Source organism: Pholis gunnellus (genome assembly GCF_910591455.1).
Source record: "Pholis gunnellus genome assembly, chromosome: 17".
Lineage (NCBI taxonomy): Eukaryota > Metazoa > Chordata > Actinopteri > Perciformes > Pholidae > Pholis > Pholis gunnellus.
Genome location: NC_136544.1, coordinates 12,609,460 through 12,629,074, shown reverse-complemented (window position 1 = coordinate 12,629,074; position 19,615 = coordinate 12,609,460). Strand labels below are relative to the sequence as shown.

Genomic DNA, 19,615 nt, shown 5'->3' with positions numbered 1-19,615 from the left:
GTCCAGTCTCTCCACTCCCTGCATCGTCCACAGTGAAGTGAGATTGTCTTATCTCCGTTATTTGACCAGTATGTGTGCGCTGCAGCAGCGTCGACACCTGCATTAAATCTGTTGTGCGTACTATCCAGGCGCAGTGGGCATCACAGTGGCAGCAGCCGCCACCATCTTCTGTGCGCTGACAGCCGTCCAGCCGCAAGTAATTTGTATGTGTGTGTGTGTGTGTGTATGAGTGTTTGTGTGTGCGTGCGTGTATATACGTGTGTGAAGTACGCAAACACAAAATATAGATGATTTCCGTTTTCTTTTCAAAATAAAATCACACGTGTGTTTTATGGCAATCTAGACCGCAGCCTACGTACTAGTATTGTCATTCGTCCTCTTAATAATAATTCAAACGTCAGCCATACATTGCCAGACTAAGGAGAAGGCTCTAAAATATGTGAGCCTCTACCCAAAAGGTGAAAATCAAAGTAATTTGTTTTGAAATAAATAATGATGTGCTTCCGTTTTGGTAGTTACATTTGACTTGATGCTGCTGTGTGTTTGGCGAGCTGAGGAAAGAAAGGACTCACTATTGATGGGAGGGGAGGGGTACAGTCGAGGTACGTGCACGCGCTCGGTAGAAAGCGTGAAAGGTAATGAGCGCGCACTGTAGAGAAGGGTGGGGACGTCTTGTTTTGACCGCAATGAGCGCACCCCCTCCACCTTCTCGTGTTTCCCACTGCCCTTTACAATTAGAATAAACTCTGCTTCATTTTGTATGGATGCAAACGTCTGCCTCGGGATGACAACAGAGGAAAATGAAGAGTTCTCTTTTGAGGGAAATGGAATACAATGATGTAATTGTATTTTATTGGAGCCACAGGAGACAAAGTATCCTAAATACAAGGTCACTAAACTGCTCTAGACGCTCAAATGTAACAGGAATATTGGATTATATTAATGTTAATGCTCACTGCAATATTTCAGCACCATCAACATGATAAAAAACGGTGACTTTTCAGGTATGAGACAATAATCCTACAGTATATATGTGCAGCACAGTCTAGAACTTGAAGAAACCTAATGCTTTATTCTCAAATCAGTGAGCTGAGAGAAATATTAAACAACAGACCTCTGTAGTCAGCACTGTGGCTTCCCAGTTGAACGGTATATTGAGAAGAGGGACAGTGGATGCCTTCTTGCAAGATGACAGGATTTCCTCCACGTTTGGATCAGAGCGCAATTTACAATGCTGAGTCTTGGGGTCAGTCAGCATTGTAATAAAACTTTGTGTTGAACTTGTGATTTTCAAAGCATTTACTGTGCTGGTAAAAAAACTGCCCACATGTTCTATGCTACGTGTTTATTGTATATCATCTGTGCATTTGTTGATGCCAATGTGTATATCTGTTTTGCGTTCATTCATAAAGGACTGTTTTGAAAACGCGTACATAAAGCAGCTTTAGGTTGAGGTCATTGTGTATTAAATATTGTGTACACACACAAAAAAAGCCTCGGTGTGTGTGCATTAACAGCAATTGGCTTTGGCCTATGCCTGAGAGTGTTTGAGCACTTATTAACATTATTTTTAATTTGCAGTCTCCTCAGGAAATACACTCACTCACGTCAGTGTGTCTCGGGGTCTCACACCCAGACATACAAACTCCATCTACCAAACACACACACAGTCCCCTCCCCACTTCCAGTCACGACAAACTGTTGGTGCATTGCAGCTACAGGATAAAACTCCCCAAATCATTGGAAATCCAAAAGTGAGAGATTGAACCTTCCTAGAAACGAAACAAGGAAATGGATGTAGATTGAGTTGTGATAGAGAGCTGTAGGCCAAGCAAGAAGGAGAGAAACAGAGATAGTGAAGAAAACCAGTTTGGTGCAAGTTTTGATCTATCTGTTTTCTTTTTTGAGTCTCCCTTATTAAGGATTGATAGTTTTATCACAATAACCACAAAGTTCCACTAGCTAGTCAATCAGAAATCTTTATTCTTTATCATCAAGCTTCCAAAGTTGGGCCAAGATTAATTTAAATTTGATTGCAAAACAAAAAAGTGAATCCACAACTACTTAAATGGGAGACACATCCGTTTCAGATCTAATTCACAGGTAAATTAAGATGATTAATGCTGAGATATACCAAAAGCACAACCACACAACGAAATTAGCCCACGCTATCACTCCACCACTATAAATGGTTGCCATGATGAGTGTTCGTGGTCTGTATAACTTTTTACACTTTTACACAGCACTCTCTAGTGGGCATCTTCTGGATCTGCAGTGTAAACGTACTGACATCCAGTGGAGCACTCACACTCAAATAAACAGAAAAAATTAAGCAATGTGTGTGTTTGTTAGTTTTCTTTTCTTTTTAATTAGCTACGTTTCGGATTTTAGTTGGGTAAACACTCTTCACAATGGGGTTAGTGAGGGAGGACATAGAGGGAACTGGAAGTGCATTTGTCCATGAGTTAACTTTTTGGAAACCTAGGCCAACGACTTATCCATCCATTGAGGATCGTTTGACATTTTGGTAGATTGACACCACTTTTGTTTGACATTTTGGTAGATCGACACCACTTTCACCCATGGTGACGAAGTTACTGCCCAAGAAATATCCCTGTGTTGGAAGTGAAGCCGATCCAAAATGTCAAACTATTTTAAGCAATAACCATGCCACACTTCTGGGAAGTTCATTGAGGTAGGCTTACATATGACTTTGCAGCTATGACACTGCAACATCGTTGTGGGTGTAAAAGTCAGTATTTAATTCTTCCTTCTTTCCACAGAGGTCAGGGGTCAACTCATGAGTCCTCCACTTTACCTTTACCTTAAACTCACTTTTCGCAAGCTGGGAAATAACAATCTTGCAGGGGTAGAAAAATTGTATAGCAGTTGATGTTCAGTACACATACACAGCCTACTTCAATGCCCATTTAGAAAGTTTTCACATACAAATCAATAAATAGCTTTCTATCCTGCAGAAGAAATGGCTAAAGATAGCTATAATCCAACATATTCTTCATGAGTTATTTGTTCTGGTCATTCAGCTAAAAGCTGGGAAGCTTATTGTTCAAGAAAAAAAAAAAATCATAACACAGTATTGAATTTCTGCCAAAGACAAAATTTATAGACGAAGACAGAAACAGTAAGAACAGTTAAGAAGTGAAGCAGAATGAACATACCCACCCCGCTCTGAAGACTCTGACCCTTGAACCCTGACCTCTGCTTCCATCACAGTGCTCATTTCATAGGTTGTCAACAACCAGGACTGATGAGCATATAAAACAAAAACGAAAAATGGCCTTATTTGTTGCATGGAAGGGTTGGTTCATGCTTCAGTTACACGAGGAAATATTACTTAAACTTTATATTAGCAGGACATGCATGCATCTGTTAAATAAAATCTAACATGCAATGTTAAAGTTAATCTATGTCAAAAGCAAAGGTTTGGATGACAAACATAAAGGCTTTGTATAGCACCCACAAAAAGGCTACTTCAAAATCAGCTTCTGAAGCGTATGGAATTGACTCTCTGCAATGCAATTCTCAAGATTTTACAACACAAATTTGCAAGTCCTGATTCTACTTTTTCCCATTTTATTCACATACAAGGGAGCTGGTATTTGACGGTTTTCAGTCTCAGGATTTTCAATTTTTATTTGATCTTACTTTTTTCATTTCTGTGTTTCTTCACATCATTACTTTCCCAACCCCCAAATCCCAGACAGTCCAGAGTGATTGTGCAAGGGAAAGAGGAGAGCATGTATTTTAACAAAACTCAGTGATCAGTGGCATGTTCTCGTTTCTTCAGCACTTGTGTCCTTAAGCTGCCTTATCAAACAATGACCCTTCCCTCCCTCTATCTGCGTCATTCCCATAGTCCCTAAATGCACCTCCCAATATTCTCCTGAGGAAAAAAAACAAACACTATTCTCCTCTGTCTCCTCAACAATACAGGCGTTCTGACAAAAGAAAGGTTGGCTTTCACCAGACCCCTTCTCTTCTTACTTTCCCCACTCAAGTTATTTTGTTTTCCTCAGTTCTTCCGGTAGCGATTCTTTGGCTTTTCACCACAGCCAGTTGTCTCGCAGGAGGACAGGCCAGGCTGCTTCCCAGAGTTAATGCTGCTCAGAAGGGCAGGCAGCTCATTGGTGATTGCCCTCTCAATCTTCTCCAGCAGACAGCCTCCCATGTAGGAGCACTGAGCCGTCAAGGGCTTGAAGTTGGTGATCGGGTTGATGCCAAAGAAGTCACGGTAAGCATCGCGGTTCGGCAGGTCAAACTTGCTGACGTTGGTCTTGGCTAGGATGGATTTGAAAATGTAGAACTTGTCTGGGTCGTCCACAATCTCCTTGAAGACTAGTTCAGGGTCACTGAAGAAGCTCATCTTCTCTTTAAAGGTCTGGACGTAGCGGTCTACCAGCAGGCCGTGGATACGTACGCGGATGCCATGCTGGCGGATGAAGGCGATTTTGTTCTCCATGCGGTTTTCAATCACCTGGTTCAGATCTTCCAGGAGGGAGATCTCCTCTCGCTTGAAGAGCTCACGGCTGGTATCAGGTGCATAGTCATATGGCCAGAAGGAGCTGACGTAGACGCGAGGGGGTTCAGTCACATTGATGAGGGGAGCTAAGCTCCAAAAGAGCGCTCCGTAGACTCTCATTAAGTCCTGGGTGGCCAGGTTGTCAGCCTTGTTTAGGATGATACGGATCTGGGATTCGCGACCCTTCAACTGCCGGAAGAGCATCTCCAGCTCGAGGCCAACGTCCAGCTTGGTGGGGTCAAACACCACGAAGATGAGGTCAGCGCGGTCAATGAACCACTGGCAAACATCGTTGAAGGGATAGCCTGGACGGAAGAAGAGAAGAAATAAATCACTGAATACTGAGTTGCAGCCAGCTGCTTCGTATTTGAATTGAGATTTGTGAAAACCTGCAAACTGAAGGTAAAACTCAGTTTTACCTCTCTCCTGCTGTTTCCGGTTCTCAATGATTCCAGGTGTGTCCACAAAAGTCACGCGTTCCAGCAGCTTGTGGGGCATCTCAATACCGACCAGTTTTTCCAAGAAGTTTTGGCCAAACTTCTCCAAGGGAGAGAAGGACCGAGAGCTGTCTGCTGCCATGACAATACCCTCAACAGAGCGGATCTTCTCGCCGTGCATAATTACAGTGAACTCAGAGGTAGTAGGCTCCGCTCCTGAAGACAAATTTGTGGAAAACAAGAGGGAGAAATAAACAAGGGTAGTACCAAGAAGAGGAACGGATTCGGAAACATGTTAAAGAAAGAAAATCCCATGATGTGTATGCACAGGGGAAGCGTTTAAACCTGCAATAAATTATTTTCTTGATGCTGTCATATCATCAGCTTTTAAGATGATACGGAAAATGTAGCAAATTCACAAATCCAGCAGTTATGGAACAACATCGTTAACATTAATATAGATCAAAATTGCTGTAAATATGTTGAGCAGTGGTACTAAATTGTCAGAGATCATTGTTGAGTCTTCTTAAGAGGTCATGGATCTAATTCAACAAAACCTCTGTGATGCTGAATGCCTACTTGATAACCACTATGCATTCTTGCACTGACACGCTCAATCCTGTAACTTTTAGATAAAGTAGCTGCCTCTCTAATAGTCCTGTAGATATATGATGACATTTAAGGGTTACTTTATCCTCATTAAATTATAGTTCAAGAGAAGAAAATAACAACGAGAAGGAAATCTGTGTAACGTGCCTGTGTAGAGCTGATAGGGGCTGTCGTTCATGCCCAGGAGGTAATTGATCATGGAGGACTTTCCGACACTCCAGGGTCCCAGGAACAGCACCATGGGCTTGGAGGTAATCTCTCCATCTGTCGGGCAAGGAGAGACAACAGTGGTTAAAATCTATTTGTATGAAAAATTACGAGATAACCAGTTATGCTGGGATTTTATTTGTGGCTGAGAAGAAAAGGCGCGAGAACTTGAGCTGTTCATGTTGCCAAAAGAAGCCAATGTTTGCAACGTTCTCCTTTATCCTCATAAAGATAGTTTAACCAAAATACAATCCAAAATGTATGTTGTTAACTATACAGTAGAGGCATGTCAGGATAGTACTGTCACTCTCAATGAGCAGCGCAGAAAAATGTTTTGTAAGACTAAGAAAGCAAAGTAAAAAGAAAGATGAGCAAAGAAAGGCGCGTCGAAGCTGTTATGCTTGTTTAATAGCATAAGAAATGTCTCAACAAAGTGCTACAGCCATAACTCAGTGACACACGTCAAAGCAGTGCCATTGACTCCTCAGTGCAAGGCTTTCAGAGCAAGCTGTGTGTCTCATAACAAGCTGCCATGTGTGTTGTGAGTGGACATGGTGTTGGGGTGGTAGGGTGCAGTCAAGTTCTGTTTTAACCTACTGGTCCAAAGCTGAATGAATTCAAAAGACGATGAGGATACGAATATCAAAAGAACAAAAACAAAAGAAGAACAAAGAGAAAATGTCCTCATCAAAACACCTCTGAATCTAGTGGCTTTGAAATTGATAAAAAAGTTTGACAAAAAGTCGGTCAATTCCCTACAAGCCGAACACTGACCATCCTCTCCCACCAGTGTCTCCCACCTATGTGTCCTTTGCTAAAGCCAGAACTGCACATGCAACCCCCCTCTATATTTTACATGTTATACCCAACTTAATGCTTGTTCTCTCTGTAAATACACTATCAATCCTAACATTTCTAAAACTTGTTGAATTTACATTTCTTCCCTTTTACTTCTTTAATATGGAATTTAAATGATGGAGCTTTGGTTGAAATTCTAAACGAGTAAATCAAGAAAGAGTAAATCCATTTTGCTCTGTTTGGGTTGAACCTTTCACCTATGGATCACTTTGACTAGGCCCCAGTCTGGGCTGGTACACCTGGGTGTCACCCAAAGTGAAACATGCTTGAAATGTGTGACCCGCAGGGAGCAGTGTAGTATTTATTAGTCTAAGTGGCTCACACATATATGAGGACAAATGAAGATGGAAAGTAAGGGGCTGAGCACTTCAGGCAGTGCCATGCACGGGTAAGCCCCGCCCACACCAACCTGTGGATGAGTCCCCCACGGTTCGTCCAGGGTAGGCTGTTAGATGAGGGGAGCGGAGGGAATGGGGACAGGAGAGGGATGGAGTAAAAAGAGGTGAAGGGAATAGGAGGTGGAGGAGAGTGAGGAGTGAGGGTGTGAGGTCTCTAGTAGCAACAGGGAGGGGTAGAGTAACAATGTGGATGAATGGGTGGGAACCTAGTCCCATATTTGACCTGATGTGCCAAACATGTCCGTCTACAAATGGATGGTACGGATGGCGATAAAGTGAATCTTTTGTCCGTTTGTTTTTTTACTGTCTTATACAACATTTTATTTTCAATTAGAAGCATGATACAAGTGATATTTGTCAAGTTTTCAAGCATGCTAAGCCTAACAAGCCACAAGAGGGCGAGCTTCATTTCATTGTGGGAAAGTAGAGTTTGTTCTTGTTGAGCTTACAGGGAAGAAACGGAACACACTCATTTAAAAATCATTTCAAAAAGTATGTCAATGAATAGAAGAAAAGGGGAAGAAATATTTTTAAGTAGCATGAATGGAGAGATAATGACTACATAAGGTTGTTACTATCTCTGTACCTAAAAGCCTATAAATGACCTCTAAAGGTACTCATACAAGTAAAGCCCCCCCCTCCCAAAAGAAAAGAAAAAAGTGACATACGATGAAATCCCCTACAATGGAAAAAAGATCCTTCTGTTATGTATCGGTTGATGGTGTGAGGACGATGTGTTTGTACAAACAAGTCAACAAATCAGTCACCAAAGCAACCCAAACAGAGAAACCCACACATCAGACCAAAGTGCAGACGTAGCCAAAGCTTCTGTGATACCTGAGATCTCGTGCTGCCTCAGCTCATTGTACTTGTAGGCCTGCTCCATCGGCTTGATGGATGAGTGGTAGACGTTCCGCAACCGCTGTATAGCCGCTGAAGGAGCAAGATAAGAGAGGGGAAAGGATGATAAAGACGTTAAGAGATCTAAAAAGAGGCAGGGGTGACAATTATACAGGCCATGATGGAGAAGAAGGAGAGAAATAAAAGTCCAATTTTGTAAAATGTCACTTAACCATGATATTACAGTGGCTCCCAGCCTTTCTGCCTATTGACTCCTAAAATGGTGCAGTGCCTACTTAGGACCATTTGACGCATGTTTCACATATTGATGAGTTGTAAGCTTTTCCAGAGTTTTAGATTGTTACAACTATTTACTTTTCAGAGGCCTAAAAGGGTAAAACTCCCCCAATAATTATAGATAAGTAAAAAAAAAAGAAGTTACGTGGCAAACTATTTTGTTTATTGTCTTATTGTTGCATCTTACTTTGTGTTGCAAAACAAATGTCAAAGTTGAGGAATACATATGAAAGCTGAAAGGAAATCAGGGAGTGAGATTCAAAGGATAACACAGTATTCAACTGCTTGACATGCTTCACTGAGGTAACTTCAATTCGTCAGATACGGTACAAGCGAGCATAGAGCTTTATAAAAACACTTCTAATGAATCTTTGATCCTCACCTGCATAGTCTCCTGATTTTTCCTCAGTTGCAAGCCGCAGCGTCTCGTCGATGTGAGATCTGTCCCTGAGGACGGAGATGAAATCATCTACTTCTTCATCCTCTGTAAAAGAAAAAAAAAGAAATTAACAAAATGTAACTTGGTTAAAGTTCTCAGTGTATGTGCTTAATGATCTGATAACATGAATAATGGAAGTGGACCGAGGTGGCTGCAAACCAATCAAGTGACAGTTTCATTATGAGGCTCTCACTCGGGCTGATGGCAGCCAGTCATACATGTTCAATCAAATGTTCAATAGAGACCAACGGTGTAGCTATCTCTGGCTACACGTCAGTCCTCTGTCTCAAGAAGTATCACCACTGCTGGGAATTTAAGTGTGACTCACAGATAAATGATAATAAGCACAGAGTGACAGCTTTGCATTAGATGCTAATAGCGACTTCAGACACAGCAGATATTTCAGCTGTCAGATGTTTCCCACCTGAGCTTTGATTTCATCTGCGGCCACAAGCACACCGAATGCCTCTTAACGTTGTCTTTTCTGCTCTATCTTCATGACCCATCTACCTTTCTGTCTTCCCTTTTTTCTTTGTTAATTACAAAACCTGAATGATGACGACTAGCTACGCATGAATAACAATGCATAGCTAGCTGCAATGCACAATTACAGCTAATTGAACTGAAAATTGTTGGTGATTACACTGTGGCACACATCCTTTACGATGTCCTCTTCCTGCTGTGTGATACATGTAAATCATCCATTAGGAACAAGAACTAAATTCACCCCGTGTGCGCTCTAGCCTACAAATTCATCAGTTTTCATGTAAATGTGCATAAAATAACCATGAGATGATCTCATATCTCTTTGGAACATATCGGCCCGTCCAGATCTCAGCTGTTAGTACAATCAGCTCTTAATTTAGAAAGCAAATGCTGTAAATAAACATAGTTTGTTTGGCATCACCATGGGCTTTATAGCAACAGCAAAGAGGGGCAGAGAGAGAGAGAGAGAGAGAGAGAGAGAGAGAGAGAGAGAGAGAGAGAGAGAGAGAGAGAAAGGGGGACTTCCCCAGTTGCATTATGGACTGGGAGGAGAACTCAGAGCTGGACTGAGTGTTCCCATAAGGAATATAGGCTACACTATGAGACAATGATGTGCAATCCTGTGTCTTTTCTCTTCTATATTTACCCACCTATCACAGACCTATCGCACTTTTAGGCCTGTCCTTGTGTGTCCAGGCCTCAGAACAGGCCTCCCTGTAACCCCTCCCACACAGTCCGGCTTCAGACAAACCTGCTACAGCTGTGAGCTATATATAGGAGGAGTGGGGAAGTCTTCCTGGCTCATACCTTCATGTCCGAGAAGGGTTATTGGTCTTTGAATTCTAGCTTCCAGACACTGCCTTAATAAAGTTGTTAGCGAATTTTAAAAGGTATTTACAGCTTGTTACTGGAATTTTAAATCCGATTGTAGCAGTTGTAGGGGTGATTAATTGCAGTCATTCAATTATAAATCAGACCGTGTATAACACATGGCATAATCTGAATATTGATCTTGTTATATAAACACGTCATCTGCATACTTCCTGTCAGCACAGGCCAGTTACATTGAGTTTACTGGCACAGGAAACATATTAACATCGTTCAAATTCAATCACTGACTTAATGTTAAAGCTGCTTAATTAAAAAAACAGATCAAATTTAGTGCTTTAGTGCTCAACTCAAAAGTTTGATCTAACCTCCTCAGCTGCACACCTCTCCTTGACATAAATATGACAGAAAACTGTTCAGCATTGCAGACGGAAAACTAATTAAAGCTGCGAGCAGCGATGAACGGGCCCTCGCCTCCCTTGCGCGTCGGGGCTTGCGGCGGACTCCGGCCTGCGCGTCGGAGAACGTCCGCGACCGCTGGACTGCGCGTCCGCGAGCGAGACGTCGTCGATCCCGCGTGGGACCGCCCGATGCTGGAAACGATGCTTTGCAGATAGTACTATGCTGAGGAAAAATGACACCGAAATCAAAATGGCCGACTTCTGGTAGGTTTTACAGCATGGTGCCATGAGACTTATATTTAAGTCTCCACAGGATACGCGCGCCTACCGAGTTTCGTACGTGTAGCTCAAACGTAGCGCCGGGGTTGCTCTTTTGAAATATTGTAGGGGGCGCTACAGAGGCAATTTAAAACGCACAAGGCCAAAAATCATACCACATATTTCTTCCGATGCCTTTGACACATGTGCAAAGTGCCATGAATTTTTGAGCATCATCACCTACTATGCTATGGAAAAATGACACCAAAATCAAAATGGCCGACTTCGGTAGGTTTTAGAGCATGGTGCCAAGAGACTTATTTTTAAGCCTCCACAGGATACATGTGCCTACCAAGTTTCGTACATGTAGCTCAAACGTAGCGCCGGGGCTGCTCTTTTGAAATATTGTAGGGGGCGCTACAGAGGCAATTTAAAACGGATAAGGCCAAAAATCATTCCATATATTTCTTCCGATGCCTTTGACACTTGTGCAAAGTACCATGATTTTTTGAGCATCCTAACCTACTGAAACAAATTTCCTTTAGCCAGTAGGTGGCGCTATGAGTTTTTTGAATTTTTTCAAATCAGGTATGTTCAAGCTTGAAGTGGCATCATGCACAAGAAGTTTTGTGCAAATTGGATAATGTACCTTTGAGTTATAACAACTTCAATTTTGCATGGCAAACGATGCGTCGCCACGGCAACAGCGTTCAACGAAAACACACAATACTTATGATGGCTCTTCATCAATGTCCTAAGACTATCCTTACTGATTTTGAGACTAATCGGGTCATCTGGCTAGGAGGAATAAAGAAACGTATAAAATATGACATTTCCTTCAGCCAGTAGGTGGCGCTATGAGTTATTTCATTTTTTTCAATTTAAGTATGTTCAGGCTTGAAGTGGCATCATGCACAAGAAGTTTTGTGTGGATTGGATTATGTACCTTGGAGTTATAACAACTTGATTTTTCAGAAAAATGATGCAAAATGGCCGCCACGCCACGTCAAGGTTCTTCGACGAAAGCGCTAGCTTTTAATAATTTTTAATCACAAAGGTCTTAAGAGCACCCTGAACAAATATGAAGTCGATCGCATAAATGCTCTAGGAGGAGTTCGTTAAAATACGAAGGCTGCAAAATGCGAAAAGTGCCAAAAAACACAACTTTGCGGGTTTACTGTAGCGCCCCCTATTGGTTGAATGCAACAAAAATCTCAGCGTATGTTGCGGTATGCGATGTGCACATATGCTGAAAGTTTCGTGAATTTTCGACAATGGGTTGAGAAGTTATGTGAATTGATATTAAGCCACGCCCCTAAGAAGTTCATTGGTCCATATCTTCTCAACGCAAATAGATATCAAAAAGCTTTTGATAAATCTGAGTGATCTACATCCAATAATGATCCACAGAAAATTTGGTAGCAATCGGAGCCAGCGTGTGGGAGGAGTTCGCAAAGATGTGTTTTACACTAAATTCAAGATGGCGGAAAATTTTTCCAGGCGCAGTTTCGGGGTCTGAGAGGCTTTTTTTTAGATCTAGCGGATTCGGACATGTGTGTCGAATTTCAAGTCAATCGGACAAACTGGCCGAGGGGCGTGGCCGGCCCGCCTTGTAGGGGGCGCTAGAGAGCCATTTTTTTACACACAAGTATGCAACCTTGCGCAGCAGAGTTTCTCCACCAGACCTGAGAGGTGTGCAAATTTGGTGAGTTTTCATGCATGGCAAGTGCCCCTACTAGCTCATTCCCCACAAATATAAGAATCATAATAATAAGAACCCTTAGAAACTCAATAGGGCCTTCGCCGGCCCGACGTTGTCGGCGGCTCGGGCCCTAATAATATCGCATGTTCGGATTAGGAGATCTGCATGTTTGTAGGATCAGAAAGCATGAAACGTTGGCGCTGTTGCCCAGGGCACGACCCTCTGATCTCAGCTGGATGGTCATGCCTGCAGTACTCATCACCAATCAAAAATGTACTGGTGTGAAGCAGAAGCACTTGGTGTGGGAAGGTAAAATATAATTTCACAGACATCTTAGACCTGAGGGATGATACTGCAATCATTTTATGTACACTGCAGTCAGATACAGTCTCCCTTCAGTCATTTTGTTCTGTTACAGCATATTGAGTTGGAACTTAGATGTGACAGCTTTAAGTCGTACACACACTCCATTACGCCCCTCTCAGCATCTTATCCAAATTCACAAGTCACGGTAGTTTTCTGGAGTCAGAACCAAATAAATCATAACAAAGGAATAATGTATGATGACATGGTTTTCTCCACTTTGATTGATCCTCATTAATTGTAAAATTTGAGATATTACAAATGGTATATAATCAAAGTGATAATTTTGTCAAATATCTACTTATGTATGCCATCTATTAATGTATGTATCACAAAAATCTCATTGCTGACCTTCTGCACATTTCTAAGTCTTCATACATGGTGCTAAATTGGTGCTAAAGACTAACTTTATGGATTTTTGTCTAGATAAATGTATATACTGTAAATAAAGAGAGGGCGGCACTGTCATGGCATCCTGCACCCTCACCTGGAGTGCAACCACCGACCATGAGGCATGAGGTCAATGACTTCTAGTGTTTTTGGACAGAAGTCAGAATGGCATTCCGCTTTGGGCAAAACGGATGCTGCATCAAATGACAAGCTAAATCTCCTTTGTGTTTACAAGCCTGAAGCAAACTGTATTAATGAACCACGGGCATTTAGGGTAGAAATATATTTTCGTTCAATAAAATGGTCAATAAAGCAGAGAAAGAAAGCTTCTCCATTCATGAAAAACACAGCAAGCACTTTCAATCAATCAAATGATTTGAAAGCGTATCAGACCACAGAAAGCAAAAAGAGGTATTTCAGTACAGTATGTGCACAGGTAAACAACGATGTGAAGATTAGGAAAGACCCCCTACAGGACGGCTCAGTCTTTAATTGAGACCCCAACAGTTGCTCTTTTGCAGGGTGGCTGCAATGACACACAGTGCTGGTTAAGGAACAACGCAGCCCCACTGATTCTCCCCTGAGTCAACCTGCTAAAAATAAGCCGGTTAAATGTTGCTCCCAGCACGGTGCAAGAACAAGAAAAACCAAAAGGTTAGCAGCCAGAATGAAGGAGGGTATGAGAAATACTGCAATCCCTAAAATGATTCAGTGACTGCTCTGTATTTTCAAGGGGTACAGTAGGATGTAGTGATAAGAAAAGAGGACAATGCAAGAGAAAATGGGTTCATCCTTTTACGCATCTGAGCTCATAATGGCAAGAGTGCCACTCCACTCAATGCATGTCGAAACAAGCAGATATATAACTTAAAAATAAATTGACAATGATCTTCAATGAAAGGCATTTTTTAAATCCTCCAATATAGGTCAGATGATCACTAAATTCCTACACAAAACCGTTTTTTAGACCTTTAGACAACAGTAAGTGACGTCATCTTGTAGCACTATCTGTGAGACGTGGCAGCCAATTTCTTTTTTTAAACCGGACACTCGTGATGGCACATGTTGGCTGCATGTCAAATTGAGTCAAGAGAAACATTGCAAAGCAGGAATTGAAGTCATCTGAACACACACTACCAGATGGGATGAATTACACAATGAGGAAGTGTTTGAGAGAAGCCGGCTTTCAGAGGACACTAAGGATGATTCAAGTTGGAGGCTGAAGTGGCTTTTGAGGAGAACCATATCTTCACAGTGCCAGGCCTGTCCCTGCAGCACACAAAGCTTACTCAAGCTTCTGTAACTTGACTCATCACTCAGAAGAGTCGTATCTTTTAACACAAGCCTCTTGAGTGGGCCTTAACTGCTTTGAGTGTGTTAACACCTCCCAATCCAGTCAATTCCTGATGGAAGCACTGGGACAGGGGTCTGCAAAGATCAGAGAGGTAGTGTTGCCTGCAAAAGGCGGGCCTTGCATCAGCGCTCAAAATTAACCCTGCAGGCGCCAGGGGAGTTGAACCCCGGACATCTGCGCCCAGGACCATGTGTCCGCAATGAGCCCGTTGCCACACAACCCTCCCTCAGTTTGGAGAAACATTCTGGTGGCATCAGCACATCCAGTGGGAATGTTGGAGATTTAAGCCTACTACGGCATCAGCGGCCGAGTAAGTCACACCTCAACTATAGATCCTTGTGTGGAGGCTATTCAATCATCAGGAGGAAGGTCAATCACCTACTGTAAGGGTGAAACCTCTATATTTGCTCAATTTTAAAGACCACCTTTACTATTGAGATCGATAGATGTATGAAGACGTTTACTCTGCTGAGCGGAGAAGGCTTCGTACTTCCCTGAAATAGGAGTCGTTCTTGTGTATGGTTTGTGGAGCCAATCACTATCCAATGTGGAAATACACAGCAAATTCAGCTGAAATGGAGATAAATTAAACAAAAATGTATCTTGAGCTCTGTCAACTAATTCAGACAATCATAAGAACACAAGCAAACAGTGTTATGTAGTCAAAACATACAAGCAGGGATCACCCTATGTGCATAATATCATCTGATGTGGACATGAATTGTGTGCTAGTATGTATCTGCAGACATGTGCACTTACTCTGTATATATCAGGTATATCTGTGTATGTATAAAAACCCCGGATCATGTTCTGCTTGGAGCACAGTGGAGGTAAATTGAATTATGAACATGATGAGGGTGACAGGCCTGGAATCCCCAGTCAGAGGATTTATCCTGAGCACAGGGGGATTCAGGCAACCTTAACTGAAGGCCAGGGGGTTCCACTGGAAAGATCCATGGAGAGAGGCCTCGGTTTCATTCAAATTTAAACAGAGTAGACACTTTTCACATAACCACTGGTTTGTGAAATACCAAAGGACACAGATAGCATTAATGCTACAAAACACAAACCAATTCTCTTGCACACGTCAAGGACATGGCTTATACATTTCACTTAAAACAAAGCGAGTGAATACCAAGTGAACCTATAGCCATAGAAATGCACAGGATTTTTTTCCTCTAGCAAGGGTCAGAGGTGTGAGAGCAGTCAGCAGAGCTTGTGCAGGGCGTGGTGAGAAGAGGCCACGGATTGCAACAGGTGGCACAGCTTGTGAAGCTAGAACTCCCCCATAGTCAAAAATAGACCCACAATGGGTCAGAAGATGGACAGAGGAGGGGGCAGAATTGGTAGCTCCTATTTTAGTCAGTTTGGAGACTCAGAAACATCCACATCCCTAGAGCGGACTGTGTAATACGGGCCAATGGACTGAGAGCTACTGTTAACTGGTTCAGTAGCTCATGTGAGTTTCAAATACAGTACTGATACTTGGCAAATAAGACACACTATGGTTTTCCTGGTATCTCAGGCATTTTACACAATAAATACAGTTCAATCACTAGTATAATTAATTACTTCCAAACTAAAATTAAATAAATTAAATTCAAATTCATGTATTTCAGAAAGACTGTCCTTAATGGAAAAGCCAGACTATTTTCTAGATGCAAATGTTGGTGTATTTTGTTTTACAAAAAACAACCAAACAAAAACCATCACTGACCTTATGGTTGCCACTGGCCCTTACAGACCATGTTATGTGTAATTTATTGTATTAGTCCTCTAAGGGGTCACTGACAAGTAGACATTTAGTTGAGTGACAAGCTCAAAGGAAGGCGCAATGGCAAAGACACTTCACCCTGAGGTGTTGATCTGACGCCTCTATCTCTGCTTTCCTGTTTAAAAGCCAGGAGAGGACGTCAGGTGCCCTTGGGACTGTGGGGGCTTGTCTTAAGAAGGGGTGTGTTGTACGGCAGTGGAGTGTGACTGGTGCGTCCCTTCTACTACTGGCAGCATAGGGATGTCCCAGACACGCCACATACCGTCAGAGGAGATCACGTGGAGACAGTGCGTCTTTAAATTCCCATGTCTCCCTTCCGCAAAGCGAGGAGGTCAAAGATGTTTTTACTGTATCGAGGATGGATAGTGTTACCACTCAAGTATAAACACGTTGGTGTGAAGAACTAATCAAGGTCCCAAAGAGGCTCTGATATATTTGTATATCAAAAAAAGTCAGCTCTCAGGTTCTGGGTGTTGCATTTTAGCAATATGTTGTAATTGTATTTGCACTGATGACATTGTATATTGTATTAGCGGCTTTCTTAAAACCCCTTTCACACTCAAACTCCACATATAACATCAAAATCTGCACATGGATTCAATTCTAATTGGTCAGTCAGCGCCATTCACACAAGACCTGATTAGTGTAGGGTTTCTGGCAACCTTAAAATAACCCCATCATTGCTATAGCAACCTATGTTTACTCCTACATGACATGTGAGCATCATGGGGTCAGGTTGGCCATGTAACCTATTGACACATTCACACCACCAAAAAACATGGGTTCCCTCTGCTCCTTGCTTTGGTATAGAATGTGGAAGCTATTTAAAACCTGCTGGTGAAGAACTGTAAGGACATTATTGAGGCAGAGTCAGATGAGCTCACCAGGCCTGGAAGATGCTGTTGGCCTTACTACACCTGCAGGTGTGTTGCTACACCAGAGCCTAATGATGTCTAACCATACACATAGGAATGCATTTTGATAACAAAATGATTCCCTTTATTCTGCCTACAATTTACAATGTCACGGTGTCCTTGCTTTACATAAAAATGTCGACAATTATATTGGTGTAATCAACTGGCTTCAGTCTTTATATTAGTTTGAGACAGAAATTAAAGACATCAACAACATCAAGATTACCAGGTCAATGTGTCAGCTGCTTTTCTCACAAACTGTACACAAAATCTACTAAATGGAGTTCCTCGTATCGATCTAACAGATCAATAACATAATTGTTTACACACTGGGCAGCAAGGAGTTCATGATTCTCATAATTGTCCAAAACCTGCAGGTATTGGACTCAACACTCCTGTGTGCAGCTTTAAAAAATGAATACCAAAGGCCACCAAAAGATGCACGGGGCTGCAAAAGGGGTCTATGAAGGCATGAGTTGCAGCCAAAGCCCGGGCCCCTCCTGCCTGGAGAATGCATGTCCCTATAAGGTCAACTGCTGGGAATAAATTGCGATTGTGACAGTGCAGAGTGACAGCAGCTGTGCTGTGTATCTAAAGAGAAGCATGGGGCTGGGAGGGGTGAGGAGTCAGAAGGGACGGGGAGTGGAGCGGAGGGAGGGAGGAACTGTAATGAACAGTGTTGGGTTTCAGGAGGCCTTCCAATCTTAGACACTTGACAGCAGCGTGGAATATGGAGCCCTGGGCCCGGGCTGTGGAGCTACCCCAAGGACGGACAAGGGTGACGGACAAGGGTAACGCTAACCACTCTAGTCCAGACCCAGTGACCAGTCCGCATTTTTAGAATAGGTAATCTGGGAGAAGATGTTGTCAGTATGACATTTAACTTCACGGGTGCCATCTAATCGTCTGTATTGTGAAGTTGTCTCGATCCCTGTAGGAAATGTTGCCCCCTAAAGGTATTAAAAGTCTGCATTAACAATTCCAAACCAAGTAGTGGAAAACAAAATTAAAGAATGTAGCAAAGAGATCACTTTTTTGAACGTTCATTCAAGTTCCCGCATGGCTGTTCTCTCCTTGGTTAGACTTAGACTTTCCATCAGCTGGTGCCATGCGTTAGGACAGCTGACGTGCTGTCAGTTTACAGGAGAGCCTGAACTCTAGTTTGAATGGCCCTCAACGGCCCTCTCCTTTGTAGAGTTACCGAAATGTATGATAAGACATTTGTTCGTGCATCAAAAGTGTCAAGTGTGTTTTGGATTTTGATGATTAGAAAGACGACAAAGTGCCACTCAAATCTAATTATAAACCGAGACCGATTTTAAATAGTCCTGCTTGGTTGCAAAGGGCTTACATTTCTGTCTCTGTCACTGTCACTGTCTATCCTCGGCTGGTGTCCTCATGACTGTCACCGTCCCCAACGCACCCTGCCTCTAGAAAACAGTGCCATTGCTGACCAAACTGCCTCCACGATGGACACAAGAGCTACTTTAGGCCATCTACTTTTAACAGTCTGAATCTCAGCCTCTGAATCTCTGAAGGGTCACAGTATGATCAAGCTAACAGAGCAATCAAGCCTTCATTAAACATTCATTTAACCCGCCTCTAAACTTACACCGCATCACTATTTCATTCATCAGCAGCATTTGTACACAAACGTATCTCGTGCCCACAATGCACCACTCAACACAAAATACGAAGAATCCGCCAGATGTTTGACCAAATGCTATCTTAAAAGTCTTACCTGCTGCGGCCTGCAAATGCAGCAGGGAGAGGAAACAGCAGATCAAGACTGTACCCTTCATGATGGCTGCCAGGAGAACTGTGATAGTCACACAGACTATATATACCAAGGCAGGAAGGTTAAAGGGCATGCAGAGAGAAGAGGCGGAGCACAGAGAGGGCCAGTTGGTGGAGGGGCTGAGATCTGTGAGTTGGAGGTGTTGCTAGGAGTCAAGCAGCTGACTCTCCTTTTTAGAGCAGCTCGGGCGTTGGCATAAAGGTGTCAGTGCTGGATCACACAACTTCTCACTGATAACGATTTTACAAAAAAAGATACTGTATATGCTAATAGGACCTAAAAGGCAAACTGGTTTGAAATCAGCGGTATTGAAGGAAAGTTAGATGAGAAGGTTTGATACCACTTAGCCTAAGTATTGGAAGCAATATGTGGAAGAATTAAACAAACGAGAAATAAAGTGAATTAAGGTGAGCTTGAGAGGTGTAGGTTTAGCCAGATTTTTAAACTTTGGAGAGGGGGCCAGGTTAGCTGCTTCTAATCTTTATACTAAAATATGCTAATTGATCTTCGCTTCATACTTTCTATCAATCTTCTCATCCAACTGTTGGCAAGAAGGTGAATATGTGTAATAATAGTCCTCTAACAGTTATAAAATATTCTATTTTAAATTCTGTTAAATATCCTGTTTCTCTGAAACAACATTTTGTAAAATGATCCTTTATAAGACCGCGAGAGAGAGAGAGAGAGAGAGAGAGAGGGGAAGAGCTGAAGAGTGGGAATGA

At 42.4% G+C, this 19,615-nt stretch overlaps 1 protein-coding gene across 2 annotated transcripts; it reads right to left on the bottom strand.

Annotated features, from left to right (window-relative positions):
* Positions 1 to 1,959: 1,959 nt before the first annotated feature.
* On the bottom strand, positions 1,960 to 18,915 carry srl (sarcalumenin). 2 transcript variants are annotated; one of them, XM_079177014.1, is made up of 7 exons: positions 18,837 to 18,915; positions 8,569 to 8,670; positions 7,887 to 7,982; positions 7,061 to 7,096; positions 5,734 to 5,850; positions 4,960 to 5,193; positions 1,960 to 4,845 (listed from the first exon to the last, which is right to left on the bottom strand). In XM_079177014.1, the coding sequence occupies exons 1-7, from the start codon at positions 18,895 to 18,897 to the stop codon at positions 4,034 to 4,036; spliced, it is 1,458 nt and encodes a 485-aa protein (XP_079033140.1). In that variant the 5' UTR covers positions 18,898 to 18,915; the 3' UTR covers positions 1,960 to 4,033. The 2 variants fall into 2 exon arrangements, with proteins under 2 accessions (XP_079033140.1, XP_079033141.1); XM_079177015.1 differs by lacking the exon at positions 7,061 to 7,096.
* Positions 18,916 to 19,615: the final 700 nt, after the last annotated feature.